This window comes from Hipposideros armiger, unplaced genomic scaffold (genome assembly GCF_001890085.2).
Source record: "Hipposideros armiger isolate ML-2016 unplaced genomic scaffold, ASM189008v1 scaffold_120, whole genome shotgun sequence".
Taxonomy (NCBI): domain Eukaryota; kingdom Metazoa; phylum Chordata; class Mammalia; order Chiroptera; family Hipposideridae; genus Hipposideros; species Hipposideros armiger.
Genome location: NW_017731470.1, coordinates 2,503,804 through 2,522,529, shown reverse-complemented (window position 1 = coordinate 2,522,529; position 18,726 = coordinate 2,503,804). Strand labels below are relative to the sequence as shown.

Below are 18,726 nucleotides of genomic sequence, written 5' to 3'. Positions count from 1 at the left end.
GCGCCACTCGGCCGGCCCAAAAACATTTCTTTTAATCCAATGTTTTCTAGTTGTTCCCTGTGGGAAGCTGATCTAATTACTTAGTTCACTATTATTGGAATACCTCAACCTAGCCTTTAGGTATTAATTCATTTTCATTCCTTTCTTTTGTTTCACTAAAAATTATTATTTGATATTTTGCATGAAAGATACCAATATTTCAATCAATTATTTCTAGGTCTGATTGTGCCGTCTTGTTTCAGTAGCTCCCTCTGACTATTGCCTCATTTCCTTGTGTTTTGTGACATGTTCTTAAACACTGCGGACTCACATACCTTGGCACTTTATTTGTAGGATATTTTGGTGGACTGAGTTGAAATGAGTTCCTCCAGAGTGAATTTTGTTGCTTCCTATGGTGCCTGTGTGGTTTCTCAAACCACCAAGGTGGTACAATTTCATCCACTGACCCCACAGAAGGGCTATCTTGTAGTTTTAATCCTGGAGGGTTACTTTTCATCTCCACTAAGAGCCAGAGTTAGAAACAGGCTGATAGTATCCTCAGGGAGGGTGGTACTTGGGTTCTTTTCTAATTCAACCTTGGCCTGAGTATACACCAGGTTTATAAAGTTTATACTGAGATTTGTCTCCTGTTCTTGTGACCTGAAGAATGTGATAGCAGAACTCAACTTCACCTGATGACAAATTCTCTCACAGAAAAAAAAAAAAATGTCTCAGAGCTCTACCTACTTCTGTGGCTCCCCATTGTTACTTAGTGTTTGGCATCTTAGTATTCCTTACATTCTTGCCAGAGTGTCAATATATTGAAAAGGAATTTTAAAATCTTTAACACTTTTAGTAGATTTCAGAGAGAGGATCTGTATTCCTAAACCACCATCATGCTACTTACAAAGTCTCCAGTGAGTTTCTTTACCATTTGCCTCCCAGTGGAGGGTATGATGGTGGTTAAGAATATAGGCTGGGTACAAGAGTACAGGCCGATTGCCTAGGCTCAAATCCAAGTTCCACCAAGCACTGATCAAGTACTCTTAGCTAAATAGCTTAACCTTCTGTGTCATAGATTCCACATAGTATTATTGTAAAGATGAAATATGCAAAGGTCATAGGACAATGCCTGGCAGGGCATTCAATAAGAGCTTGCCATGATAATGAGGATGCTGATTATCGTGACACACTGACCTGGTCTTGGACATCTTCATCACACAACTCCAGTTGCATAATGCGCTCAAAAGGTCGGAACAGTGCTTCATTAAAGTGAAAATGTGGTGGCTCATTCCAGTCAGTGAGAACCTCTGTCAGTATATCATGGATGAAGGAAACAGCTTTCTGAGACACGTGTCTTTCCTTATGGCAGGCAGCCTGCAAAATTAATGAGAGAGTACAATACCATCAGGACTTCAGGCAAGTAAGACTCTGGTTTCTGAAGGTTTTCCTAACCCACCTCGTTGGAGGGAGGTGGACGCAGCAATTCTGTTAAAGTAAAAAATTTCAAGGGATATGTATAGATGTACAGCACACTAAATTGCATTTTAAGTAATTTAACCAACTGATCAAACACAACTTTAATTTCACTTTAATGTTTCTAAAAAATAAAATGTTTCTAGCAATTTTTTTTTCTGTAATGTGACAGTTTTCTCAGGTAGTATAGAATGTGCTGACTCTAAAGATACCAGAACTGCCGTGGTCTCATTCTTAGCTGTGCCCCAAATAGATAGAGATCAGAAGAGTCATTTGTTCCTCAGTGAGGTGGGCCAGCTGCACTGATAAAGCTTTAATTGGTTCACAGCTCCTTGCATCCATGCCCTTTAGTCATCTTCTCCCACCCTGACCCTGGGCTTGGACCTTTGACTTGCTCTGGCTAACAGCAAATGTTATACAAGCAGAAAATTGGAAAATTGTTAAGACTTGGAGTTGTTCTTGCTTTCCTTGGCAATTCTAAGAATGCTGTGTGAATGAGCCAGGGCTAGTCGGCTGGAGGATGAGAGAGCCCATTTGTCTAGCCTTCTCAGTCAAGGCCATCACGAAGCAGCTGGCCCCAGTCTTAGCACCAGCTGACTACAGGTAACACGCAAGGCCAGGTGAGATCGGCCAAGTCTGGCTCAGACCAGAACTGCCCAGCGGAGCACGGCTCAAATTTCTGACCCAGGAAATCAATGAGTTAAATAACTGGTTGTTGTTTTAAGTCACTAGGTTTTGAGGCTGGTTTATTGTAGTGTAACAGATAACTCATATACTATTTCTCCATAACTAAGTTATTATTTTCTACCCCTTTTCTTACTAGAATGTGCTCGGGTTAAAATGAATTAAGGTCCAAAAAAATCCTTTATGATGTATCTCTACTAGATAAGCATTCAAGGGCTATTAAGGATAGTAATCACTACAAAACAGGGAGATAATTTCCCCAACAAATTAGAAGGAGCCAGTCATCATTAATTGAGATGCTGAGATGGAGAGTTACCATATAATTTCTCATATAAACTGCTTTCTTTTGGAGAGTGAAAGGGGTCTTAGCATTAATTTTTTTGGGAAAACCAGGACACATGATTCTCCTACCTGTAGGGTGCTGCCCTGAGTATATTTAGCTATTAGAAAAGAGAGATAGGAAGGAACAAAAGGCATTGTTATAGTCATGTATAAAAATGGGGCTCCAGGCTCAGGTTGATACTAGATCATAAAGAATGGAAAACTGGCTATGTAAGGCACAGAGCCAAATTGTAAAGAAAGAGGGTCAGGGTGGCACTGCCCTTTGGGGGTGATTCTTTAGATGCCGTGAGGTGTAATTAGAGAACAATGATGCTTGTGATCAGGTGATGGGTACCTCCTCATTGCACTGTGGCCACAGGGCTCTTTGTCCCCACACAGACTAGAGACCCTGTGCTGGCTCTGCTACACAAGGTCCCTGAGCGTCCCACTTTCCAGGTGCTCACCTCCACCAGGTGCGGGGCCACGAGGCTCCAGCAGCGCATCACGTGGAGCAGGGGCCGCGACTTGCTCCGCACGATCCTCAGCATGGCATCCCCGAGGCGGAATAGGTGGAGGGCACTTTTTCGGTCATGGGTGGATTTAACTTCTCCTACAAGAAGGGAAGGCCATAGAAGCCATAAGGCCCAAACTCAGAAAGAGTTTGACCTGTTCAAGCACAGAGAGAGGATGAAATTCAAAGAACTGTACTTGGACCAGCAGGGTTATTTGGCGAATGCTAACCAAGGGAGGAGACGGGCCTGGGTTCAGGAGAGGCTCAATGCTTCACTCAGCAAGGCCTGGGCCCAGGTCTCCTGCTCACCTCATCCCCAGGGCCTGCCATGACGAGTGTGAACAATGCTTGTCCATAAGATGGAATGATATAGGGGTTAAATAGGAGGCCTGGGGAGTCGGGCTGCTTGGGCTCAAATCCTGGCTCTGCCATTTAGTAGTTGGGCTACGTTGGACCCAAGATTTACCGCTCTAATCCACAGATTCTCATTGTGAAAATGGGGATAGTAGGACCTATTTCTTAAAGTTACTACAAGGTTAAACGTGGTAATGGTCACAAATGGCTTAACACAGGCACATGCTACCTGATCCCCACTCTTAGCTGTTGTCACGACTTGTCATTTCTGCCATCCTTCACAGCCATTACCCGCTTTGCCAATGCTTAGTGGCACCTCTGAATCCCCTGCCAAGCCAGCCAAGCCCTTTTGCTACCCAATAACATGCTGTATGACCTGCTCTGTTTTGCTTCAGTACAGTCCTTGCTTGCTCTGATCTCTTGCTGCTTCTTTATCACTGTCACCTTCGTCTTCCCCACCACCTTCCTGCTCATGTCCTGTTGCGTCTCCTTTACTGCTTAAGACAGGCTGGTCATTGTCAGGCTCTTCCAGCCCAAATGCTTTATAATTAGTCATTCCATATCAAATAAGCTTCAAAATAACCATAATAATAATCATTGACATTGACTGAATGTTTACTCTGCCTTAGACATCGTGTTGGTTCTTTGCATCTTCAACCATTTTAATTTTTAAAGCACGCCTTAAGAAGTAAATGTAATTATTGCCATTTTACAGATTAGAAAACTGAATGGTGGAAGATAAACTGACTTGCCTAAGACAGCGCAGCTGGTAAGTGGGGAAGGCAGCATTTTGCCTCATGTCTGACTGATTTCAAAGCCGATTGCCTCCTCCTGGCCCGACTGCCTTTCCCGGACCCCGCTCATTCCTTTTTTTCTTTTTTTTTTTGTGGCTTAGGTGCATTTTATTCATTTTCTTAATGCATTGATTTTTGTAAGTTCAGAGTACGCTGATTTCTCCAATGCAAAAGACTTTGAAGGCTGCCTCTGGGCTCATAGATGCTCTGTAAGTGTGATGAGTCTGGAAGGTTGGCTATATGCAGCTAAGGTTTTAAAGTCTATTAAACACTAATGGGGAAAAGATGGTGATTCTCAAATTAGACTCTGCAGTAAGGATCAAAAGTCCAAATACATTACACTTAGAACTTCAGATCCCTAAAGAGCTTGTGCAGTCCAACCTGCCACCATGGGGCGTCCCCAGCACGTGGCTCTGCACCTGCCTGAACTCATCGGGACAAGGTACGCACTGGTTCTGCACAACAACCGCAGCTGCTGATGGACAGTTGTATTTGTAAGCAGCCTGTCACCCAGCAGTCCCATTTGGAATTGGTTGCTGCTTCTGCAAATTGACTGGACTGAGGTGAGGGCTGTGCTTTGTGATGTGGAGAAGGGTTCCCACCCTTAGGAGAAGTTATCTGCACCCTGAGTAGTGCAGATAATTTCTATATCACAAGCACAAAACAGAACAACCTAACCCAGCTCCAGCAGTAATACCTGCAAGAGTGGCAGCCCCAGCATTTATATTCGCAAAGAATATCACTCCTTCCCCTACCTGCTCCCCCATCCCCCCCACCCACATTATGCCTCAAAACTAGATGACAGACACATCTGCTGTTGAATTTAGCCAGGGTGACCATGTGTGAAGGGAATGTGGGTTCAAGTCTTTAGACAGGCTGGTGGTATCAGGGACCTGGGCTGTTTCCTGCTAACCTCATGGCACAGTTTCTTCAGGGAAAGAATTACCTGGCATTGCCAGAGAGTAATCAACTGTGTCCGTAACAGAATGGAAAAGCTGGGACTGCGATGCTTTCTTCAGTTGATAAAGGAAACCTCCCAAAGACATTAGGTTCAACTTATCTGTAGCATCTTCAAAGAGCCTGGGCAAAACAAAAAGATGTGTTACTTAGAAACAATTCAGCGAAGTCTTTATGGCAGAATGATCACAGTACTTCTGTTAGATGTGATTAATGGAAATGTTGTGTGAACGCTGTAAAGAAGTGTATTATATTATTACTGGGCACAAGTACGCTCTAACACCTAGAGTTTAATCTGAAGGGCACAGGCCACATTTAAAAAAAAAAAATTCTTTGTATCCCCAGGGCCTAGCTCAACCAGGGCAGGAACTCATAAAATGTTTAGCAAGAAGCTGGAAGATGGCAAAGCATCACTCCCAGAAACTGAATAACTGGGAATGCAATCCTTAGAATTGGCTTCAACCTCATAAGCTGTATTAACAAAAAACCCAGTAAATAAGGCTTTTGTTGGGCTACAATTGATGGATCTAATGCCAGGTGTGGCTCTGAAGATACAAAAGCAGAGTACACCCCAACCTGCACGAGCCCCTGAGGATGGGGACTGGCCTTCTTATCCCCTCCAACTCATATACAGAGCCCAACACATGGGGTGCTCCAGTAGCTACTGGAATAATGACTATTCCGTAACATAATGGACTTTGCAGGTTCTTTTGTTTTCGATTCAGCTGGGCACAGACATTTCTAGAGGAAGTTAGGGAGAAGGAGGTGACCAGAGGTAGCAGGGCTTAGAGGCGGCTCACAGGCTTACTGGAATTTGGAATGTTGGGGTTAAATATCGGTTTAAGTGACCACAGGAGGAGTGAGGTGCTCCTACTGAGCTTGGGTCATCCGATGCCTGCCCTCCAAACCTATGGTGACACCAGGAGGGCAAGCAGCCCCATGGAGTGCCACGTGCTGGGTAAGAGAGAGTGCCCCTAACAGAAAATGCATTAACAAGTCCCTTTGGAAGGGGTAATATGAGACACAAAAGATGGGAACCAGTGAATTAATCATTCACAAATTATTGTAACAAACACATTTTTCTTGCTGTTTTGTAATTACGAGTTTAACACCATTTGGTTTCTGGATCCCATGAACCATATCTTGTCCCTCTTTCTTAGTGAGAAAATGGTGGTGAATATTATATCCCACCTGACACCTGAATCCAGATTCCAAAACACTTTCACAGCCACCCTGCTGGGCAAACAGGAGAAAGACGTTCTTGTACTGAGTGAGAACATGTGCATGTTGTGCGAGTTAGGAGATGAAGAAAGTGAGTCTCTGTGCAACTATTTAATATACACACGACTTTGCAGTTGGTTGGTGTCAAAGCCAGGAAAGAACCCGGGTCTTCTGAGCCCCAGCCAGTGAGTGGGCTCCCCACTTCTCCCCCGCTTCGCTGTCTGTCCTCTCCATATAAACTTCCCTGTGCCTGTGCTGGGTAGCTTGGGACACAATGACCAAGTGTGGAGGGTGAAGTGAGGTGGTGACATGTGACTGATGACACAAGCACTTTCAACATCAAGAAGTGTCACCAAACAGTTGGAGTTATTATTGATTTTTCTCTCTTATACACTAACATGGTTGTTGGGCATCACTCAATAATATATCACACTCCTGGGTGTGGGATTTAAAACTATTAATTATCATAAAAGAGCGAATTTGTACTATTTGCCAACCTCTGGCCTCAGTGCGTCAAGTGTACTGATTAATTTCACTTCACTGCTCCCCTGTGAGAGAGCTACTTCATGACCCGATTTGACAATGAAGAAATCAGGGCCCAGGGAGGTGACATTGTTTGGAGTCACAGAGTCAGGGCAGCTGCCGCCAGAGCCTCCAGTCTAATCATTAGACAAAAGTTCATTCTAAGTGTGGGGTGTGGCAGGAGACAGAAGTATGTTTGAAAATCATTAAAAGAGGTTTAAATGACTGGCTCGCAAATCAAGTTTTCCTGGGCATAATCTGAGACCAGAAGAGGTGGCTGGGATGTTGCAACAGGTGACGGGCACTCCGTGGTGAGCAGCCCTTCCGGGGTGTGGTGAGGATGGGTGGGCACACACCTGTCGGCCAGGGTGGAGAGTGTGAGCACAGCCTTGGCGGCACTGCTCCCCGTCATGAGGCTGCCGCCGCGGAAGTCGGAGGCCCGGCCTCGGCTACCTTCCCTGACCAGCTCTTGGATGGAGAGGGGCTGGATGACTGGGGCTGTGCTCAGGGAGCTCTCCTGCTCCAGTCTCTGCTCCTGGGGCGAGCCCTCACACTCCAGGTCCCCAAGAAGCCCAGAGCCTCCGGATGCCTTCTGGGGCTGGCTGATGGTCAAGGGGGGCTGAGAGGTGCCGTCGCTGAAGTGCGTGTGCTCCAACGTGCCCACGTATTCACATACCCTAGAGAGAGTCACAGACAAGCGGCCATTAAAAGCGGTCACTCAGCCACACCAGCTCTGTAAATCCCACTGTAACATAGAAAGGAAATTCATCATGTGATAGTCCTCCCAAATTTTTCTCCTTCCTCTGATGATAGCACTTTCTCTCTCTCCCCATCTCTCCACCTCTTCCCCCCACACCCCCGACTATATTTTTGAGAGGATCAGACATTCTGGAAGTGAGGTAAGGATTCCTCAAATTCTCCTACCCTGTATGGGAGAAAGGTGGGTAACAAAGCTCTGTTCATCAGTTCTGCCTTGTCCAGCTTTCTGGATTTCTGGACTTTGGCTGTTTGAGTGTGTTTTCCCAAGGGGCCCTCTTCCCCTCTCTCTGGTACTCTGATTAGGACTAAGGACATAGTTCCTTACTTTGGGACCCTAGAATGAGTGACATATGGCTGACAGGCCCTGTGGCTACAATGGGCCCTCGCTTAGAGGTTCTGTCCAGCCATGTCCCGCTTGGTAAACAGAGAAGACTCACAACGTGTGGTACAACTGCCAACTTCCACTGTTTCTTCCCAATAGAACCCGGGACAAGGTGGTTCATAAGAGGCCCCTCATCCCAGAATAAGTCCAGTTACTAGTAGAGACTGTTCTGGATAACCCACTCTGATGTTCTACAATCAGACAATTGATTGCTTCCATATAAATTTGTTGGATTCGTTTTAGGTCATTTTCTTTCTCCCTCGTTTGCTTGTGAGAACAATGAAGAGGGTACCAGCCGGCACTGTGCTCCAGGCTTTCTCATCCTGGCTGCTTTTCATGTTCCTCTCAAGATGGCCTTTCAACCCTCGAATGATCTGAATGCTTCTCTCTTTGAAAGTTGACAAACGAATTGCTGTATTGGCTTTTAGGACATTGAACTGAACCCAGACATGGCCAGTGCCCTGCGTGAGCTCCGGGTGCCTGAGACCTGCTGTGGGGGCATCATCCCGCTCCTGACTGCTCCCCCGCTGCTCAGCGGGGGCTGAGCTCGGGGAGAGGCGGCCGGCGGCCTGTGCTGAGGAGAGGTTAAGAAATAGTCCAGCACTCGATGTGCCTGCCCTGGGTAGGCAGGGCCCCTCCCACTGTCCCAGGTCTGCCTGAACGCTGATGCCTGTGGAGGCGTGCTTTTCATCTTAGTCGTTAGAGGACGGCAGAGCTCTCGCTGTTTTCATTTTACAGGTGCTGTGAACTGTGTAACTGACTGGGGGGTTCTTTTCACTTTGATGCTATAAAAACTTAGAGCTAAATTTTGGTATGTCTCTGGCACAATGACTATTCTATTTTCCTTTGTCTAAAGTAAAAGTAGGCATCTCGTACTTTATGTGTCCACATAAGCTATCCAAAATCCTTCTTTAAATGAAGAAGGCATTAACGAGCATACAGCAGTGTTATATGCTGACATGATAAGACTTCAGATCTGCGTAGTATTCACTTAACTCACATGGTTTCACCAGCCACTATTTAAGAAACTGGTTTTTCTTCCTTTGAGTAATACATCTGTCTCTCATAGATAATGTCAATAATCTATTCATAATTCCCTAAATCAAATTCTGTCACTCTGTTCTCTAAAACATACGTTCAGTTGGGCCCCTATTCCTTTTTCTCTTTTTAATCTCTCATTTTGGGTTCATCCAAACTCTGTGAATTATCATCATCTATTTAAGTGCTGGCAAACCCTGGAAACTACCCCTTCCACCACCCCTAGGCTCCCATGGTAGGGTGGGTGCTATATGGGGGTGGGGATCCCGTCATGCACCTGAACACGTGGGGCCAGCAGTCCGGGTTGTGGCTCCCCATCTCCAGGCCTACACTGAGAATGGCGTCCATGCACAAGACGTGGGCTGTGTGCAGCCACACCCCCTGCAGCTTCCCGATCTGCTCCAGTTTCTGCTCCACTTTTAGTTTCACTGTTCCAGAAAGACAGTCATTAAAATAACAGTCTAAGTGAGGGAGACAGAAGGAGAGGGAGAAAAAAGAAGGAAAGGGAAAAAAGTGCTGTCATGCAAGGGAAAAGGGAACAGCAGACATCACTGGCAACAAGTTCCTCAATGGCAAGTCCCTGTGGTCCATCGTGCAAACTCCCCAGTCCACAGACCCCTGACAATGGTTACTCCAGCTTGTGGCTTCAGAAGTTGGATGGGACCTGAGCTGGTGGGTGCAGTTCCTCCAGGCCCACCCCTGAGTCAGGCAGTGCAGTGGGGATGGGCTTCATGTGCTGATGCCAACTAAAGCAATCTGTGCCCAGACCCTCCCCTATCCTTGTACACTCAAAATGATAAGATGGAAGAATGCCTGATGTTCCGCAAGTTCTCTCTGAGATTTATTTAATGTTATGCATTCAGGATGCTGATCACCTAAAACAACATATGCATTACACTCTGAGTGCCATGATGACTGCTTTATAACTGAAAATTACCATATCATGTCACTCCCTGTGTTTAACTTTATGTCTGTGATCTTCAAATAATTTTTTTATTATAGATGACCAATGAGAAAGAATGTAGAAGGTGACTTAAGATGTCAAGTATGCAAAAACGCCAAGGCAAGGCCAAATGACAACATCCTCTGCAAAAAAGGTGTCAAGTAATTGGGAGGTGGGTCTGGCGGGACAACTGAGTGATGCGAAGGATGGCACACTCACTTCAGAAGAAGCTGAACTGTATTCCTGCTGTAAAGGGCAAATTGACTTTTGGCAAATTACCATGTGTCTCATGGATGTGATATTGATTTCTTTTTATTTGTACATAATTTGAATACTAGTTTTGGTTTTATAGTTTTAAGAGAAGTTTGAATGTAAGGATTTTTATATAATTTATGGTTGTACATATTAAGTTAAATTGCGATAGCCTTTTTTCAATTGGCACTGCGACCTGTGACTGCTGCTCAGCTTCCCAATGGGTCTCTGTATATATTACTCAAGTTTCAGGAATAGTGGCTGAGCCTGTTTTTCTTAGTTTTTTAAAAATGTGCCAATGGTCAGCTAGCTATCTTGTCTACCTGATACATAGTATTGGTATAAATCGGACCAAGCGTCCCATTTTTCCTTCTGTTTTTTGCTTACCATTTACCCTCCATTGTTATTAGGAAGGCCACTCTCTTTCTTTATACTTAATCATCCGCTTCATTGACTAACTGATTTTAGCAAGTTAAAAACTTAACTCTTTCCTGAGATCACGGAAGTCAGGTTTTTCTCTGACAAGAGCGACGTCTCCGTGAGCCTCCTCTCAATGATTTCCTCCATCTGTTTCATTTTCCCTTTCAGAAAACTGGCTGTTCTGCTCTCCTCAGTATGAAGGGTCCTCAAATGTGTACTCTGGGATGTGCCAAACCCAGGGGGACATGATGACAGAGGTGTGACTAGCTCAGCCAGGTGGATCTCTGGCGTTCTATGTAAAACAGTCCCAAGACCTCACAATCAGTGGTAAACATATGCCATGCATCGCACATGGCATGGAGACGAGTGTCTGTGCTTGCTTGTGCAGGTGTGCACAGGTCTGTGCACACTGCACATAAGACCCCAGGTGGAGTCTGGCCCTTCGGCTGTTACCTTGTGCTATGGCATCGCTGGGCTCTTGGACTTCCTTGTCCTCTTTCTCTTCCTGGACACAGGAGGCAGCGGCCATTTGGGCAAGGGCCGAGGCGCAGTTAGCCGCGACTCCTTTAGAGGAAACAAACAGTTACCCCTTCGGTCTCTAACCATCCACTGGGAAGAGCCCCTTCTAAAACACTTCCCAAGAGGGCCATTCTCGATGTGTTTCGTGGGAACATCCCTCAGGCCACAAGTCATAAATCCTCCTCCTGCCAGTACCTAGAGCACAGCTCAGCCGTGCTGCTTTGCGCAGCCCATCGAGGCTCATGCAGATGGCATCCCGTTCTTTTTGGTTCTGCTCTTTGATGCCTTCAGCTCCTAGAATGAAGGCCAGCCCTTTGGAGCTCCCCGCCATTCGGCCAGTCAGGGGGGTTGATAAAGTATCGATCAGGTTCTTCCAGCAGCCAACCAGAATATAGCGAGCAAATGCCACACCTAGAATGTGAAGGAGCCTGGGTTACTTTCCGGAGACAGAAACAACCTGGCAATGAATGGCATGGGATTCTTTGACCATCAAATTAGCAACATTGAGTTGTATGCAATTCTAGCATGGGAAATATAATTTAATGGATTTCACTTTGTGCTTTATAAATAATGAAGGTTGCATCATCAGCTGGCGGATGCTCAGTCACTTCCATCAGGCACTTCTTCTGCAAAGGCAAAACCTTAATTCATTTATGTCAGCACCGAAAACTTCCATAATGGTTTAACTGCTAGTACCATATGCAGTGCATGCATATTCATAAGCGCAAGACTCTTACCTGCCACTGTGGAGTCATCGATTCTCCTCCCCTGGGTGAAAGGAGACTCTGTAGAAGCGGAGGCCATTAGCTGGCCCCCAATTGCACTGCTCTCCAAGCCATCGATATCTGTTAAGAAAAAAAAAGAGCAAGGTTTTCCTTGATGAGAACAGTCCCACCCAAAACAAACGGCCACCACAATGTTCATTTTTTTCCCCCAACAAATATCCATTGTAACAAGTATGTAGCAACCTTTTATCAGAATATTAAAATTTTTGTTTTATTCATTGAGCCCAGTTTTATTTTTCTTTTCCTTGCTAGAGCATTCTTCTGTTAGGCTATATATTTTTTATTTGAAAAAATAAAGATAAACTCTACTATCTCTGTTGTTAGAAAATCTATTGTTTTAGAATATTATGATCTTTGAATACTCCTTTTATTCAAAATAGTGGCATTATTCCCAAATTTTATATGTACAAGATACCTTAACATGGATTTGTCTTTCAGAGCTTCCTCATAAGAATTAAGAAGAGAATAAGCCTCTTTGGTAAGATAATCATATAACCTGGTTCCAAAGTACAATAATAATACCTTCATAATAATACTTTACAATTTTCAGAGTGCTTTTACGTAACATTTATTTTTTTATTAAATCTTCCCAACAACTCCAAGTAGATAGAGTAGGAATTATTATTCCTACTTCACAGAGGAGGAAATAAATACTCAAAGTAGTTAAATTGTCCAAAGCCATCAAGCTGGTAAAAGAAGGAATTAGACTCAATAGTCATGTCTTCTGATTCCCACCGAAGTCTCTTTCCATGACACCGAACTAGCTCAGTATGGGATCTGAATTTACCTTGTTTAAATTTTTGTTCAAACAAACTCTCATGTACAAAATTAGCTCAACAGACCACTCCCTAACATGCTGGCTCGGGGTTGAGAATACTGGGCTTCAACCTTGGCTCTGAATTCTGTACCCTCGTATAGCCTTGAGTGAGGTACTCCATCCTCTGGGCCCCAAATTCCTCAGTATAAAGGAAGTAACCATTGGAGACGTGACCACGGAGTTCAAGCATATGAACTTGAATGCAAATAACATAGCTCAATGCATCACAGAGAGGGAATGGGGACAGAGGGTAGCATAAGTTTATTCCTTGACTTTAGAGTTTCACTCCAATAGGATGAGACTTCTTTGCATGGTTTTTGAAAATTATTTCATTGTACTGTTTATTCATATAGCAACTCCAAGAATCCTAGAGACTTCTGGCAACACATTTCTTTGAAAGTTGCTAACATGGTAGATCTTAAAAGTTCTCATCACAAGAAAGAAACAGTTGTAACTATGTGAGTTGATTAATGTTCACTAAAATTATTGTGGTGATCATTTTGCAATATATACATGTATTGAATCATTATGTTATACAGCTTGGGTGAATACATGTCATATGTCAATTATAGCTCAATAAAACCAGAGGAAAAAAGCGAGGAGAAATCTATATGGCTACTAAAGTGAGAACAGACCAGTATCACTGAAATTAATTTGACGATAGTCAAATGGTCTAATGACTTTCATCAGAAATTGCCATTTATCAAAGTTATAATGTTGCCAACGTGTAGGTAAAGGACTGATGAATTCAAGTAACACAAAACTTATGTAAGCACTAAGATTGCACTATTCTATAGAACACCTTGACATGACATCAGGAAAGGCCATGGTTAATATAGTGCTGATGATCAGATTGCTGCTATAGCTTTTCCTGGCACATAATGAAAAGATCAGATGAAAGTTTCCAAGCTCTAGGTTAATTACTGCTCAAATTCTCTTGTCACTTCATACCTTAAATTTGCTACAAAAATTAATCAGAGAGCTTAATTTTGTTGAATTCTTATGAAAAGCCTGTTTTTCTCTCATTAATCTAAAGTTGGATAGCTTTCCTATGGACGTAGCAATGAGTTACTGTTCTATTAATTGGCTGATTAACAGTGATGACTGATGAATATGGATACTGTGAATAGCTTGTTATTTGTTCATTTTTACATCTGCTGAATGACTCCTTTTATTAAGGTTTAGGTTAAGAGATTAATTTTGGCAGAAACTATGGTATTTGGAAATTAAACTTGGCATGTTTAGGATCCTCACTCAAATTCCAAGAAACTTCTAAGCTTTGGGCAGCACCTTCAAACCCTGAAGGGAGTTCATGAAGACAGATGGAAACCAAGCACTGCTTATAAATAGACTGAATAAATGTCTCACACATTGATGAATTCCCACTTTTCAAATGGATGTAAATGTTATCACAATTAATAAAATACGAATTGGTCTCTTATCCAATGATCCTGATCCCTGAGGTTTAGGAACCGAGCCTTGCTTCCCCCAAATTCCATCCTAGTTCTAGAATACAGACTCCAAATGCCAGACAATGACCAGGGCTCTGCCTGCTGTGGAAAGACCTCACTGTGTGTCTTCACTCCCTGCCTGACTCCTAAATAACACCTTACCCACATGCCTCATTGTTGAGTTCCAACTGCCAGTAGTCCACTCTGCCACTGTGGGCAGAGCATCCAATACCAACCACAGGCAACATAACACACCCTTTGGACAACAGATCCTGCCTCCTAGCTGGACTGTCCTGCCCAACCCAGTCCTGTTCCTACCAGTGTGCCTTGCCCGGTACAGATGCATGTTTAGCTGTGTGAGGACATGTGGCACTACAGGGAGGGCAGGGGAGGCATCCGATGTAGGACCATGCTGTACATATTCTGTCAGCTGGAACCATGAGAGGATCACTCAGATCAAGTACAAGGTGAGCCTGGAGATCTAATTTATTAAGGCTGCTGCTGACCAGACGAAACTTTGGAGCACTCCCTGATCTTTACCTGACATCACAGTTAAGCCATGCAAAGCCACAAATGGTGCTTTTGATAACAACAACAACAAAAATTTCTTCCTGACCACATCCCATAATGCTCTCTGTGCGCTCATGTGAAATTTCTAACAGTGAAAGAGGATTTTTAAAACTCTGGACATGGAAAACAAAGATGCTGGACAGCTATTGGGCATTGTTTTTAAATCTGGCATAGCTGAGAAGGGAAGGGAAGACCTCTGATATGGACAAGAAATGGGAACGGAGCCAAGTTTAAAACCAATCATTTTACATTACTGGCAAATTCCCAGATCGCATAATGCAGATAATAGTTATCTATTAGTACATGAGAGCTTCTAGGAATAATTCTGGGCTTTGTGCCCAGAAAGTACTTAATCTCCCAGGAGAGGCCTATAGTTTTCCACCAACAGACACAGGTGCTAAGTAATTCCTAATCTAATGGGGCGCCATGAGCTCTGCAGGGTCCCATGTGGAAAAAGGACAGAAAATGCCTGCAAAGTGAATTCATGACACTTTTCTCAAAGTGTCACCAACTGCCAGGGAAGCACTGTGGGTGCCATTTCATGGTCTGCTTCAAACACCGTTGCTTCACCAAAAGGGGATTTGAAGTGTGAGCCCTCCCACCCCAACAAGTGCCACGGAGCCATGTAAGGAGCTACTGACCTGTCAGCATGGTGATAAGGGGGAGGCTGTTGTCCTCGGGGCTGCCCCAGTAGCCAGTTTCTCCGAGCATGTTTCTGTCAAGCACCTGATGGTAGAGTTCCTCGATCCAGGCCTGGGAGAACACCATCAGCACCCCACTGGTCTGCACCTGCTTCATGAACTCTTTCTACAGAGAAGATCACATGACAAGGTGACCAATTTCTGAATCCCTGCAAACATGCAGGCTCCTACACTCCTCCGCTGCCTCTTCCCTTCGCACAGGCTTATAGGAAAAGCGAAACGTTGTTGATGGGAGGAAAGGGGCTGGCAAGAGAAGGGGAAACTTCTCAAAGCTCCTTTCATTTGTGGTATCTTTTTAAGAACCCTGTTGAAGGATTAGGGATACTGCATTTTATATTTTTACTCTTTGGTATGTGGGAGGATTAGAAACTATACAGAAATATTGAACAGGGCACCTCACTGCCTAGCAGCTGCAGAGATGGAATCCACTCCCGGAAAGAACATGTTTCAAGAGATACATGATTACACTCATGAGGCCACCACTGACACTTGGGAATTTACACTTTACCAAGCAAACAAAGGGTTGCTGATTCCCTCCACGCAGCTCACAGACTGACATGATGGTATACTGTGGAGTGGCTTGATCAGGCAGGGGAGCCGACCACAGGATACGCACCAACACTCATCCCACACTTCCCCGGAGGTGCTTCAGTATTGACAAATGAGTAAGCTTAGCTCTGGGTCACGAGTAGGTCTAGGAAGATTTTGGAAGATAATCAAGAGGTTTTGTAAAAGATGCCTTCAGGGCTGGCTGAGTGGCTCACTTGGTTAAGAGTTAGCTTAAGAGCGTGAGCTCTGAGCAACAGGGCCACCAGTTTGATTCCCACATCTGAGCTGAGATGCCACTGAGCTGCCAACAGGTGGCAGGATGGTTCAGTTGGTGAGAGCACTGCTCCTAATAACAAGACTGCCTGTTCAATGGTGGGCTACCCCGGCCCACAACTAAGACTGAACTCTGCACCTTGAGCTGGGCTGCTGTCTGGATGGCTCAGTGGATAGAGCATGTGCTCTTAACAACAAGGCTGCTGGTTTGACTCCTGCATGGGATGGTGGCTATGACCACCCACAACTAAGATTGTAACACAGCACCTTGAGCTTAGAGGCCACAAGCTGCCAATGGGAAGCCAGATGACGACTGGCGCCCTCCACAACTAAAATTGAGAAACAACAACTTGGCTGGTCCCCCTCCCCAATTCCCCAACACTGTTCTCCTCCCCCAATTCCCCAATTATTTTTTAAAAAATGCCTTCGTTTTCACCAAAGGGGACCAGTCCGGTGCACATCATCCGATGTTACTTGACCTGCTGATCACGTGTTTTTGATGGTATCTTACACATGTGAAATTACTGGGCCGTCAGGCTGCCACTTCCAGGCACTTGGGGTTCCTGCACTCTGTGGAGCAAGCTGGATGACTCTGTGGCTCATAACGCTGTGCCAATCACATCGCCTCTCCTTCCACTCACCACAGCCCCACAGGCATTGCCCATTCCAGAGCAGTGTGGAACAGAACACACTCATCCCTCAGGGCACAGACACTCAGCTTCCCAGCCCAGAGGCCACCGCTTGTGCTCAGGGGTCCAAGTGCAAAGCGCACACTCACCAGCATGCCAGGGGCCAGGGCGGGCCGTTTCCGATAGTAATCGCCATGGGAGAGCTTCAGGTTGAGGAGAAGAGCGCAGTGCGCAGCCGTGTACAGGCTGTCTGCGTTCATGAGCATGTGCAGGCTGAGGCAGCTGTTCCCATCAAATCCGGGCGACTGCATCATGCCTAAGGGAGAGAACCAAGAGTCCTTAGGGCAGCGGTTCTCAATCTGTGGGTCGCGACCCCTTTGGGAGTCAAAGGGCCCTCTCACAGGGGTCGCCTATGACCATCGGAAAACAAAAAGATATTTACATTACAATTCAAAACAGTAGCAAAATTACAGTTATAGAGTAGCAACGAAAATAATTTTATGGTTGGGGGTGACCACAACATGAGGAACTGTATTAAGGGGTCATGGCATTAGGAAGGTTGAGAACCACTGCCTTAGGGGCTGCAAACAAGTGCACTTAGTACGCCCGGCCTATGCACAGCGACGGGCCAATCCCAGTGGTACAGGTCCAAGCCTCCTTTAGGACATTTCCATAAAGCAACAACAGCCCGCAAGGAACATCGTCAGGGCTAGGCACACGCCCAGCCTGGTGGGGAAGAGCATGTGCTCCGGAGTGAATCTACCCGGGCAAACCTTGTTATTCACCAGCTACCTTGGTAAAATCACTTAAACCCTCTAAGTCTCAGCTGCTTTACTTAGAAATAGGCAGAATAATCAACTGTGTCTATCTCCTGCTCAAACTCTCCAACGGCTTCCCATCTCAATAAAAAAAAAAAAAACAAACCAACTTTCCCCTCCTCTCAGCTGCCACTCCCTGCAGCCAGGCTAACTGCGTTCCTTGATCTCACCAAACCTGGACCGGCCTGCAGAGCCTCTGCGTTTGTTTTTGCTGCTCCCCAGAATGATCTCCCCAGATCTCTGGATGACTTTCTCTCCATTCTTTCAGGTTTCTGCTCAAATGTCAACATTTCAGAGACCTTTCTTTCCATTCCATCTAAAATAGCATCCCCCAACCTACTGCTGCCCCTGCAATATTCTTCCTCCTCACTCTGAATTTTTTTTTCATTGTCTCAATGACATTTATTCCACCCAGCATTAGAGTAATACATATTTGCTTATTATCTGCCATCACTACTATTATCTACCATTATGTAAGATCTATCAGAGGGTGGGACTTCATTAGTTTTGCTCTCTAGAGAATCCCTAGTGTCTAGAACAGTGCCTGGCATATAGTAGGCCCTTAAAAATATTTGCTAAATAAATGACTAAGTAAGAATGAACAAATTTGCTAGAACTAGATGTAATAATGCATGTAGAACAATTAGTGCAGTAACTCATAATCACATACTTTTCTAAAAGTAATAATAGTCCTCACAAAGCTAAACATAGAATTACCATATGATCCCATCCTTACATTCTTAGACATACACCTCGAAAAATTGAAAGCAGGGATTTGAACAGCTACTTATATGCAAATGTTTATTGAAGCATTACTCACGATAGCCAGAAGATGGAGACAACCAGTGTCCATCAACAGATGAATGGCTAAACAAAATGTGGTGCATACATATGATGGAGGTCTGACACATGCTACTAACATGGATGAACCTTGCAAACATTATGCTAAGTGAAATAAGCCAGATACAAAGTGACAAATATTGTATGATCCACTTAAATGA

The 18,726-nt window shown here is 44.6% G+C and overlaps 1 protein-coding gene across 1 annotated transcript in view; it reads right to left on the bottom strand.

Moving 5' to 3' along the window:
* ARFGEF3 (ARFGEF family member 3) overlaps positions 1-18,726 on the bottom strand; it is a 183,080-nt gene that overhangs the window by 48,472 nt on the left and 115,882 nt on the right. Inside the window, exons 12-22 of the mRNA XM_019648090.1 lie at positions 17,057-17,223; positions 15,397-15,562; positions 11,870-11,977; positions 11,328-11,543; positions 11,067-11,177; positions 9,276-9,426; positions 7,176-7,496; positions 5,066-5,199; positions 2,925-3,070; positions 1,173-1,356; positions 334-385 (exon numbers count right to left, since the gene is read on the bottom strand). Coding sequence (XP_019503635.1) covers positions 334-385; positions 1,173-1,356; positions 2,925-3,070; positions 5,066-5,199; positions 7,176-7,496; positions 9,276-9,426; positions 11,067-11,177; positions 11,328-11,543; positions 11,870-11,977; positions 15,397-15,562; positions 17,057-17,223 — 1,756 coding nt within the window. The remainder of the gene's footprint in view (positions 1-333; positions 386-1,172; positions 1,357-2,924; positions 3,071-5,065; positions 5,200-7,175; positions 7,497-9,275; positions 9,427-11,066; positions 11,178-11,327; positions 11,544-11,869; positions 11,978-15,396; positions 15,563-17,056; positions 17,224-18,726) is intronic.